At 44.0% G+C, this 13088-nt stretch overlaps 1 protein-coding gene across 1 annotated transcript in view; it reads left to right on the forward strand.

Moving 5' to 3' along the window:
• LOC143024455 (uncharacterized) overlaps positions 1 to 11001 on the forward strand; it is a 90433-nt gene extending 79432 nt beyond the window's left edge. Inside the window, exons 8-9 of the mRNA XM_076183262.1 lie at positions 10176 to 10405; positions 10993 to 11001. Of these exons, the coding sequence (XP_076039377.1) occupies positions 10176 to 10405; positions 10993 to 11001 (239 nt within the window). The remainder of the gene's footprint in view (positions 1 to 10175; positions 10406 to 10992) is intronic.
• The last annotated feature ends 2087 nt before the right edge of the window (positions 11002 to 13088 follow it).

The following is a 13088-nucleotide window of genomic DNA, read 5'->3' on the forward strand; positions in this document are numbered from 1 at the left end:
GTCGAAACGTCTGGTTTTGAATAAAGCTCCATACTCTAGCCCATTTCATTTCACCACCTCACCTCCATATTTGCCTGTCTTTACATATGTATATATATATATATATATATATATATATATATATATATATATATATATATATGTACATATACATATATATATGCTGTATATATATATATATATATGTGTGTGTATAAGTTTGACTTCAATCGTAGGAAAAATAATGGAAACTATCATCAGAGATGCTATCGAACATCATTTAGAAAGTAACCGTTTGATAAATGATAGCCAGCATGGTTTCAGACGGAAACGTTCTTGCGTGACTAACTTACTCGAATTCTACAACACAGCTATCTCGAATTATGACAAAAGAAACAATATAGATTTAATATATCTAGACTTTGCAAAAGCTTTTGATACCGTCCCACACGAAAGACTACTTACTAAACTAGCTTTGCATGGAATAAGTGGTAGCCTATTAGGTTGGACTAGTAATTGGTTGAATGGTCGAAAACAGAGAGTTGTTTTAAATGGAAAAACTTCTGGATGGAAAAATGTTGCAAGTGGAGTTCCTCAGGGTTCCGTTCTTGGGCCACTTCTATTCATAATATATATAAATGATATAGACCATGGACTAAAATCTACTGTTTCCAAATTTGCTGATGGTACAAAACTGTGCGGAGTGGCAAATGATCACTCAAACCAATAAGATATTCAAGAAGATTTAGATCAATTACAGCAATGGTCTGAAAAGTGGCTAATGAAATTTAACACAAGTAAATGCAAGGTAATGCACATAGGTAAAAATAACAGTAAGTACGATTACAAGTTATTTGGAAATTCGTTAACAAAAGTGGATAGTGAAAAAGATCTCGGCGTAATTATCAGTAACGACCTCATATCATCCAAGCAATGTATCTTAGCCTCTGAGAAAGCAAATAAGATTCTGGGACTGATTGCGCAATCTTTTGATTTCAAAAGTCCATCACTCATTAACAAGCTATATAAATCGTTAGTTCGTCCACATTTGGAATATGCTGTTTCCGTATGGTCACCGAATCTCATTAAAGACATTGACAGACTGGAAAAAGTACAACGGCGAGCCACAAAACTGATTCCAAATATCAAAAATAAATCATACGAAAATCGACTAAAGCACATGAATCTGTTTTCCCTAAAAAAGTGTAGACTCAGAAGTGACTTGATACAGGTCTTTAAAATTCTAAAGAGAACTGACAACAACAAAAGTGACGAAATTTTAACACTGTATGTGAATCAGACAAGATATAATGGTCTCAAACTGTCAGGAAGTAGATTTAATTTGGTAGTGGATAGAAACAACTTTGCCAACCGTGTAGTAAATGAATGGAATAAACTTCCTGCAGAGGTAATGCAATGTAGTACAATTCGAAGCTTTAAGAATCATTGAGATAAATACTTAAGTAAGATGCTGTAATGATTATAATTTATGCTATATTATTTGTTTTTGTTTTGTTATCATTTGTCCGTCTGACTTTCATTTATTATTAGTTATATGTTAATTTATTATTTACTATTTACCTGTTTGTTTATTATTTAACTATACCTATGCATTTATTTGTGTATTTTATTTGTCATTTACATTATTATAGTTTTTATTTATTATTTTATTATTAATATGATTTTTTTTTGCATCCGACCTAGATATGGATCAAAAGGTCTCCTGTCGGCATGCTCCGCCTTTGTAATCCTTTGTAATGTATATATTTATATATATATATATATATATATATATATATATATATATATACATATATATATTATATATATATATATATATATATATATATATATATATATATATATATCACTATTAATGAAGAGGGTAGCAGTCTATAATTATAAATAAAATGCTACCCTCTTCATAAACAGTGGACAAAATCCACCAACGTCCACTTAGCGCCGGACATGTGACCTGAGCCCCCGTCCCTACGTGCCTACCTCACTACTTTTGTATAAGTACATGCTTTTCTCCACTCTGTAATCACATCTGCTGAAGAGGATCACAGTTAGTGATCGAAATATACGGATCTTTTTACTTTCGCCTAATCTTCTCCGAAAGTGGGTCATTAGTGTTATATATATATATATATATATATATATATATATATATATATATATATGTATATATATATATATATACATACATACATATACATATGAAAAAAGATCATAAAACCGCGTGATCCAATGAATTGCTGATAACCACAAAGGAAACCGGAAAATAAACTGTAATTCCCATGCGCTTTCGTGATATATCACAAAAGCGCTTGAGAATTATTGTTTCTTTTCCGGTTTCATTTGTGGTTATCAGCAATATATATATACACGTATATATATATATACAAATTACATATAAATGTATATGTATAAATATATATAATATGGATAAATGTACATAATACTTAACGCCTCCTGGCGTAGTCTTCTGGCTAACAAGTCTCAAGTGTCAGTGATTCCCCCTAGAACCGCACCAGGACCCCTCCCCCCCGGAAATACGAGCTTATAACGAGTTCCTCCACTTTCGAGTTCATAACGAGCCGCTGTGGGTACGAATGAGTCTCCGTCGTTACGAGAGTGTAACACGTTTGTAACGAGTTTCCTTAGTTATGAGCTTGTAACAAGTTCCTGTAGTCACGAGATCGTAACGATCCCGTGTAGTTACGAGCTCGTACTGAGCACTCATAGTTATGAGACTGTAACGAGTCCTCTTAGATACGAGCTCGTATTGAGCCCTTGTATTGACCAAGGTCTAAATAAACAGGTCAGACCGTTTGAATTCTTCTGCGCAGCTTCTGACGTCATTAGGCTGGGTCCGTTTTCTCTTTGTGAAACACTGAAGAAAACTGTGAAACGCCAAGGAAGACAGGAACTATAATATTTAATATACAGGTAGTTCTCGTTTTGTGCGAGATATGGGTTCCTACAGGTTTCGCACAAACTGAAATCGCACAAAAAAAACATATTTTCCCCATAAGAAACAATGGATAATAGGGGGGATGCGGGTTTTGGCCCAAAAAACTTCCATTTTTTGAACGAAAAACACATTTATTTGACTAATAAAGTGAACATGTTCTAAAAATGTATCGTTCTAAACCTATAAGTAACACTGTGCGATGTACGTCCTCGCTGGCATCTTCTTCCAGTAAAGGCCGGTCTCGTCTACATTGAACACTTGCTTGGATGAGTATTGTCCTTCTTCCAGGGTCTTCTTAAGCATCTCTGGAAATTTCCTGGCCGATTCTGTGTCTGCTGATGCTGCTTCTCCGGTCATTTTGATGTTATGAAACCCGTGTCTTAGCTTAAATTTTGCAAACCAACCAGAACTTGCTTGGAAGGATGTATTTGGCCCGTCATTTCCTTCGATGTCGTTAATGAGGCTTTTAGCTTTTTCCTGAATGATGGCCAAACTAACAGGAATGCTGTTCTTGCTCTGGTGTTGAATCCAATTCGCCAGCATTTTTTCCATCCTCTCCATGGCCGACGATCTGCTGTAGGCTACCCTCTGCAATGTCCTAGACGAACCTGCTTCCACAGTTGCTCGTATTTTTGCAGCATTGTCTCGGACGCACCGCAGTGTGCTCTCCCCCAATCCCAAGGCATGGGATATGATCGAAGTTTTTTGTCCTTGGTCATACCGGCTCAAAATTTCCATTTTCTTAGCCAGAGTGAGTGACTTGCGCTATATTTTCTTAGCTGGAGGGCCGCTGCTGGTTCCAGGAGAAGATGAAGGACGTTTTGGGGCCATTTTGACGAATGAGTAAACTGGCTGGACTGGCTGTGACTGCAAACACACGAGAGGACTGTAAACATTGAACTGGGAGCGGGAGCGGCCGCCTGTCGGCAGGCAGCGGAACTACGTATCTGGCGCACTGTTTGAAATGCGGTTGGGGCAAATCGCATCTTAGCGAACAGATCGCACAATTTTAATTAATTATAATATTTTTAATGTCGCATCTTAGCGAATTCGCACAAACAGAACACGCACAAAACGAGAACTACCTGTATAATATATATATATATATATATATATATATTATTATCATATATATTATATATTCATATATATAGACAGGAACTATAATATTATATATATATATATATATTTTATATAATATTTGTCAGAATATAACTAATTGCGTGGAGCGGTGCGAGCGAAGGCAACAACATACCCGAACGACGCACCAGCTTCAACTGACAGCTATAGGACCCGCGAACCCCACTTTGAACAGCCAGGTGACGTTCACGGGCCCGCTGCGCCAACTCCCTCGAAATTCGGTCGGAAGTGGTTAGACCTGTTATTCCTTAGATCTTGGTATTTACGAGATTGTAAAGAGTGTTCGTAGTTACAAGCTCGTAACGAGCCTCCGTAGTTATGAACTCGAAGTAATGAATCCCTGTAGTTACGAGATCGTAACGAAATCGTGTAGATACAAGCAAGATCTAAGGATATAAGGTCTAACCACTTCCGACCGAATTTCGAGGGAGTTGGCGCAGCGGGCCCGTGAACGTCACCTGGCTGTTCAAAGTGGGGTTGGCGGGTCCTATAGCTGTCAGTTGAAGCTGGTCCGTCGTTTGAGAATGTCGTTGTCTTCGCTCGCACCGCTCCACGCAATTAGTTATATTCTGACAAATATTATATGAAATATATATATAAATATATATAAAATATTATAGTTCCTGTCTATATATATGAATATATAATATATATGATATATAATACATATGTAAAATATTATAGTTCCTGTCTTCCTTGGCGTTTCACAGTTTTCTTCATTGTTTCACAAAGAGAAAACGGACTCAGCCTAATGACGTCAGAAGCTGCGCACAATAATTTAAATGGTCTGACCTGTATATTTAGATCTTGGATACAAGCTTGCACTGAGTTACGAGATTGTAACGAGTTTTCAAAGTTACGAGCCCAGAACGAGTCTCTGTGTGTATAAACTACGTAGACATCTGCGCAAGGGAGAGAGCAAAACGACGCAGCCAAACGAAATACATTAATGAATACATGAATAAATAAATAAATGCATAAATGAATCTATGAATAAATAAATATATAAATGTATAAATACGTGACTGAATAAATGGACGAGTGATTAAACATGGCCACCCGCTTTATGGCGGTGCTTCTAGCTGTTCGCTTGTTTTAGTTCTCTGTACAACGCAACCAAGCTGCCTCCTGTGCCCTGAGTTCTAAGAGAGTCTCTTTTAGAATGAAAACTAAAGTTCACTCCAAGAAAAACGCTAATTAATTTTTCACTTCTATTATTCCTCATTTTTACCACCCACCTCCTTAAACATCTTTTACCATTCCGTGCTTGGCTCTCGTCGAGAACGGACCTACACCTGAAGGTGCGAAACTATCGCCGTCAACTACTTGAATCCAGTGCTCGTCGTTAACGACTCGTACCGGCTGTCTCAAGTTGTGTTACAGTGCTAAAAACTACTGCGCGCTAGTAAATCAGCCTACTTTCCTATCAAGGCCCTCCCTTCCTCGATGGAATACTCGGGGTCGGAAGCGGCGTCCAGCTTAGAGCAGGACTTAATGATATCCGACACTGATGACGACATTAGTGTTAACCACTGGCCCGACCTGCCTCGTCCTACCTCCACTCCCCATCACCCTCCAACAACCACCCAGCATGATACCCACCAGTCTACATCGTTCTCCAGTACCAAACGGCGGGGCGACAACACCTCTACCTTCGCCACAGGAGAATGTCAACCGCCTGCTGCCAAGACGATCAAGGGAACCTCAAGTGAGTGTAATAAGGCTCCTACTCGCCCTACCCTGCCTAATCACAGTGCTACTCCCGTTGCCCCCACCCGACCTTTACCCGCCCTTCCAGCATTTGCTCCCCGAGACAAGTATATTAAGTTGGCCTTTAGCGGGAACCCATCCACAGAAGTTAAACTCCGCTGGCTGTCAACTATCACCAAGACTTTCCACCTGCAACGGGATACGGCCGAGGTTAAGATGGCTGCACTCACCTCTCGATTCATCTACATATCAAGACAACGCACAGACATCCTGGACCGAGTTACTACAAATGAATTAATGTCACTGCCTCTTCTCCCTCAAGACTCCCCCGAAAGACCTCGTAAGTACCCCCAATACCTGCTCACTCGCTATCCCGTTGACGTGGATCACAAGCTTGCCCTACAGCTCCCAGGAGTACACTCAGCCAGGCGCTTCATGCAGAACGGTACCCCCATCAACCGCATTGTTATTGTGTGGAGCCGAGACACCCCGAGACACCCCCCGACCCCATTACCTTTGACTTCCTCCCTCTCCTCCCCCCGTGTCAAGTCCAAAGACTCCGTGACGACCGACCCTGGTGCTTCAGGTGTTGGGGTATCGGTCACATTTCCAGGTACTGCACCGCCTCCCCTAAGTGTGCCTGGTGTACCGCCGCCCATGAATCCAGAGAATGTCCCGTCCGAAGTGCGCCCCCGCCCCCATCTGCGACTACTTCCACCTCTGAACCTCCACCACAGCCGAACCCATCACAATGGAAGTGCCCCCGATGTCTACAGCCAGGTGTCAACGTCTGGCACGGCTGTACTCGGCGCAAGACCCAGACCAATGGCCCCACCTCAGCCCCACCACCTCCTCCCGCCCGGACTGTTCTCTCTGCTCCCACCCCCCCTCAGCAAGACGCTGCCCTCCGTAAGGCCGTTGCAGCCCTTCAGGCGCGATGTGCAGCACTTGAGGACCGCTTCGCCTCCATTGACACCAGGATTGACAGCCTTGTCTCGGCCCTACTACTGCCACCAGACTCTCGACACTGGCGGAATCCCAACAAACCCTCGTTTCCTCCATCTCCATGCTTGTCGAGAGAATGGAATCCATTGCAACTCGTCTCGACAAACTCTGTAAGTTACAACCCAGTACTAGCCAGTCTTCCTCGAATCGTCCATCCACCTCCACACTCCGGTCTCCTACTAGCAAACGCAACGTTCGTAACTAACATTCACCTAGACCTCCTTTCATGGAACATCAATGGTATCACCAACCACAAAAAGTACACACAATTGAAGGCATATGTACAGACACATCACCCTTGTGTCATTTTTCTCCAGGAGGCGTTTCCAAACCGGCCCAACACTGCACCACAGGCACCCTCCCTTCCCGGATATATCCCCTATATTCATACAATACGAAACGGTCTTCTAACATACATACACAATACACTGATACACCGTCTTCTGCGCTCCTCTACAGACCCTGACGTAACATTCCAACTCTTCGAGATAGAAATTGGGGGCGGAATCCTACAGCTCTGCAATATCTACTCTGCTCCCGCACGTCTTCGTCCAACCACTCTTCCACCACCTACGATAAAAGGTATAATATACGCAGGGGATTTCAATGCTCGACATCATGCATTGGGAGATCGTCCTGGCACCACTAACCGCCCTGGTGTTCACCTACTATCCTTCATCCGACAACATCATCTGACCCGCTGGGACACAGGTGGCGCCACACACTCCCGGGGAGGCACCCTGGACCACGTCCTCACCTCTGGCTTGGTATCATCCCGTATCCAGTGCTCCTCAGTACCTGCATTATTCTCAGACCATATTGCTCTTCTCTTCCACTATTCTCTTCCTACGATACCTACACCCCCTAACACACGCCTACGCCTCACCATACCCCCCAAATACTGCCCGACGTACATTTCATACATGACCTGCATACTACCTACCTTAGACTGTTCCTCCCCCGACCAGTTATACACCAACCTTGTCTCCGCCACCCACGACTTTTACAGGCTTTACGTATCACGACCCCACCTCCAACGTCGCCCTCCTCCTCACTCGTGGTACCTAGACACCCGACTTCAGGACGCACAGAAAGAAGCGGAGCGCGTTGGACTCATGTTCCAAACTAACCCATCTCCTGAACTACTTCATCGTTACCAGCAATCCAGAGACGATTTGACAACCCTCCTAGAATGTGTAAGTACTGACTCCTGGAAGAGATTCACGGACAGAATTAATCACCAAACTAGTGTAGCCTCCATGTGGCACCTTATTCGCAGGGTAATTAAGAAGACTCCTGCTACTGCCCGTCATCATTCCCCCACCGTATTTGCCGAACAGCTCATCGACACGTGGTCAAACCAGTCCAACCCTGCCAACCTACCTACCCCCGTCCAAGATGCCCTCTCCTCCGGTGCTTTTGCTCGTGGACTCCGCCTAGTACATGCTCTGCTGCAAGAGGATGATGAAGAAAATATACCAATCACTGAAGATGAACTACGACGTGCTCTCTTGAGAGGTAAAGCCACGTCCCCTGGGGATGATGGCATTACGTTTACTGCACCGTGTACCCGGTAACCCCCTCCTTCGCCTCTACAATATGTGTCTACGAGATGGATATATCCCACATGCCTGGACCACGAGTACAATAATCCCCATACCCAAGCCCGGTACAGCAAATTTCAGGCCCATCTCCCTTACATCCTGCTTCTGCAAAGTAATGGAAAGAATCTTGCTCACCCGACTGATGTACCAACTACAAGATCGCCTTTCTCCACGTCTCTTCGGCTTTCTACCCCAACGCAGCACCCATCACTGCCTCGTTGACTTGTATTCTCGCCTCTCCCGTGACAGTGTTGTGGCATTTATAGATCTAAAAAGTGCATTTGATATAGCAAACCGAGACGTTATTTTAGATCAATTAATTGACTTTGGAATTAAGGGTAAATTATTACGATGGATTAAGGGCTACCTCAGTAATCGGACCTCCCGTGTCTTCTTTAGCGGTGCCTACAGCTCCTCACGGGATTTTCATCTCGGGACTGCTCAAGGAGGGGTACTAAGTCCATTTCTCTTTAATATACTTATGCATCGTCTCCTCACGTCTTTGCCCACTATTCCTGAGGTCACAATTACATGCTATGCAGATGATCTATGTATTCACTCTACCTCCCCAACACACCTACAACTCTTTCTTACTTCTCTCTCCCAGGCTTCTGCTAACTGTGGCCTTGTTGCTTCCCCACAGAGGAGCAGAATTTTCTCCTACCGCCCTCCTGCCACGCTGCCAGAGTTCATGATTGGAGACTGCATCATCCCACTAAGCTCCCAGTACTGCTACCTTGGTGCACCAGTACGAATCTCGGAAACTCTTTCTGCCCGGCGTCAATCCCATCCCGTAATTCGTGAATTGCTAGATCGTCTCCAACGTCGGCTCCGGCCTCTCCAGTGGCTCACCAACAACTCTTCCGGTATCTCCATCCCCGTGGCCAGAACTGTCTACATTACTTTTATACGCTCTGTTGTTGATTACCTCTCCCCTGCCTTAATTCAACTTCCTCGATATGCTTTAGAGCCACTGGAGATTTTTCAGAATAAAGCCATGAGAATCATTCTCGGTTGCCCAATGACTACCAGAATTGTCAACATGCAACGGGAATTACGGCTTCCATCCCTAGTTGAGAGGATTTATTCTAATGTCACCTGCCTCACAGTTAAGTGTATACACTTTCCCCACCTCTCACCGCACTTCACAGCACTGGTCAGAGCTTCTCTCAGCCCCGCTCCGCCCGTCCCCCGCCTCATGCCCCCCGGTCGCCGTCTTATAAAGTCTATCTCCTCCTTCATTCGCAGCCTAGATTTACAAGTACCAGTAGCTGACATACCCCCAGGCCCTCCCCCGTGGACGCTACCATCGCCTGTGGTTAGCTTCACTCCTACAGCAAAATGTGACCCACCTCCTATACAACTACAGCTAGCCTTGGAACATGTTACCCAGGTAACATCCTCCATTACTGCTGCGCATCGCCTCTACACTGACAGGTCACTACAATCAGATGGTGCAGCTGGAGGAGCAGTCTACTCACCTGACCTACCGCCGCCTCCTGAGGGCTGGGTCGGCCGTCGACTCAGAGATCACTCCAGCTCCACGTTGTGTGAACTATACGCCATCTTAGATGCTATCAGTCTCGTTTGCCAAAGAGGAGTTAATGCTGTCATTATATGTGACTCTAAGCCTGCACTGCAATCCCTCACCGCTATTCATCCCACTCACCATTCTGTTGTACAACAAATCCTTTCCTTTCTATCCCTACTAACTATCCGTAATCTCTGCATTAAATTTATTTGGATTCCATCTCATGTAGGTTTGCACCATAACACCAAAGTAGACCGCCTAGCAAAGGAAGCCTGCCGACTCCCCCGTCGTGGTGATGGACGACCTCTCTCCCTGCTATGTTACCTCAACAGGGTCCGCTCCGCTGCACTTCTGCCTGAGCAACGTCGACGGGACACCGAGAGACCCTTCAGTGTCACCATCACCCACTACGAATCCGTATGCCGCCACAAATACAAGTACCGCCGCAGGGGACTTATGGTTCGTCGCCACAATGTTGTCTCAGCCCGACTGCGGCTAGGCTGTCCACCGTGGCAGGTCGCCGGGGTGGAGGGCGAGCCTGTATTCACAGGATGTCGCCTATGCCACGCTCCACTAGCCAACACCATCGAGCACTACTGCCTAGCGTGCCCCACTGTAAAACATCTAATACCCTAGGGACTACCATTAGATGCAATCTGTCGTCATCTCCTATCACAAAATAGATTAGATGAAATACTTGTCCGTTACCCCCGCTTTGGTGGGTTCTCATAATACCTGATGCCCTGCGTGACATCTCAGTCTTATTCCCTTTTGAATGAATGTATAATACCCAGTGTCGTATATGTTACCTGCAACTCATGTATTTGTATGTGTATATAAGTGTATGTGTACGTGTGTAAGCATGTGCATCCCAGTTGCCTTCCTACATTCATTATGAAAACCTCCCCCCACTGTATGACGTTAATGCGTAATAAAAAAAAGAAAGAAAAAGAAAATCTTTTACCACTTCCAAGTAACAGTTGGTCCTCGAAATTCCTACCCACAAGTTCTAATATATTAGTACAGTGGTTCTTAATATTTTTCAGTGCCCGTAGCCCTCGATTATCTAAAAAAAATCGTACTCCCATCAAATATAAATACAATGCATATGATGATAAGGATTGGCGATACAAACCTTACTGAGAAATTATTAGATATATTCAATTACTGAACAAAGGTACTTTTTTATTTCAAATTAGAAATGTCAGTTAGTAGGATACAATTAATGCACATTATGCTTTCTCATGATAAATATACAGAACCATGTACTGGCTATCATGTCTCGTACACACAGGATTGAAGTTTCGTAGAAACAAGTACCCCAGATTAAGAACGACATTGAAACTTCGAAACACACGTTCCAAGAACAGTTCCCCTTCATTTTCTGTTTCTCTTACCGAGAAATTAAAAGTAGAAACTGACTTCTTCATCAGTTTCCGAATCCATTAACATTCCCTTTACCTTTCTGTTAATACACTTCCTCTTGTTCACCTTTTCGGTGTTTCCTGAAGTGAAGCATCTCTTCGGAGCCGGTAAGTAATTTTGGTCGACTTATTATATTACCATTTCTTTCGCTGAAATCTAATTCAAATGATTTAATTTATCTTATATTTTCACTTAGTCACTTTACATTTAATTATCAATTGAATTACCACATGTTCATCAATTTGTATTTCGCTTCCAACAATTTGCTTGTGAGAGGAAACGAAACGACCGAAATATGTCCATTATATCATGGTAGTTGTGTAACAACCCCATCCGTTTTAATTAATTCATTATTTGTGCTGACATCCGTGGCAGCCTCTATGATAGTCAAGGAGATGTCGCATAGTTCCCTCCCATTTCTACAGGTTGTGTGATTCACCATGGTCTTGGACCATGTGTTGGACTCGTGATTGACTGATATTACCCTCCCGGATGAAAGCTTAGAGCTCGTGTATGACCGATCTCTGGGTAATACTATGACACACACACACACACACACACACACACAAACAAACTTCCCGCCCACGAGAGTTAGAGTAACGGTTCACAGCACATTGGTACTGAAATTATATCAGCCTTGGGCGGGGTTTGAACTCGGACCGCTGGAGTAGCGGTTGCGAACGCTACCTCCGCCGTCGAGGTGTGTGTGTGTGTGTGTGTGTGTGTGTGTGTGTGTGTGTGTGTGCGCGCGCGCGCGCGTTTATATAATCTTGTCTCGTAACAACCCCGTATACAGAATCACTATTGTCAATGACAGCCTAATAGCTCATTTTGGATACAATTACTCCCAGCGCACTCTCCTCCATCAGCGCTGCATTCCTACCAGTCCTGGGAATCTCGGAGGCCAGGAAGCTCTGCGTTCCTGAAGCGTGAACTCCCCGGAAACGGTTGTGGGTCATACCAAATCTCCCCTTTTTGTCAGAGAGGCATCCAGTCATGGTGGATAATCCGGAGGCTTCAAAAAGACATCCAGGAAGTATAGAGACGTATGTAAATTTTATTGTTGGTGCTGGGGAAGGGGTTGTCTTTGTTGAAGCATTTTTAGGGCGCGGAGTGTTCTTCGGGCTGAGAAAGAACCCAGCGCGCGTCGACACTTGCACTTCTGGTAACAGCGATTGATAGCTTTCAATCCCCACGCATTAGAAGAAGCAATAAAGAAACGAAGCGAAGAGGGATCATCAGCTCTTCGCTCTGAGAGAAGCAATCTCGTATCTATAGTAATTTAATAATACTGCCAGCGACCGATATTCCCGTGGAGCCCGTGATTGGATGAAAGAAGTCGACGTCTGCAGACCTGGCTCGGCGCATGCGCGGGGCGGGCAGGGCGACGTGCAGGACAGACAATTTAGTGGAAGACGACTGCGCGCGCAGCAGCAGCAGCCAGGTCTTTCTTCATCAACCAACATAACTCAATATTCGTTGTTGGCATGAGACCCCGAACGGTCCCTCGTCTGTAGATGTTAGGAAAATAAAAAGTGAGTGGTTCTGTGGAAGTGGTAATCAGTCTGACGTTGTCATCAGGAAAAGCGGAGGAAGAATTTTCCCATCAAAAGAGGATTATAAGCGTAGCACGGTCTAGTTTCTGGTGTTACGTCACCGCTGCTCCATAACTCCCAACCCCAATTTTCTCTTTATCCAAAGTACGGTATTCCATTGA

This window comes from Oratosquilla oratoria, chromosome 4 (genome assembly GCF_046742065.1).
Source record: "Oratosquilla oratoria isolate Oo_2021 chromosome 4, ASM4674206v1, whole genome shotgun sequence".
NCBI lineage: Eukaryota > Metazoa > Arthropoda > Malacostraca > Stomatopoda > Squillidae > Oratosquilla > Oratosquilla oratoria.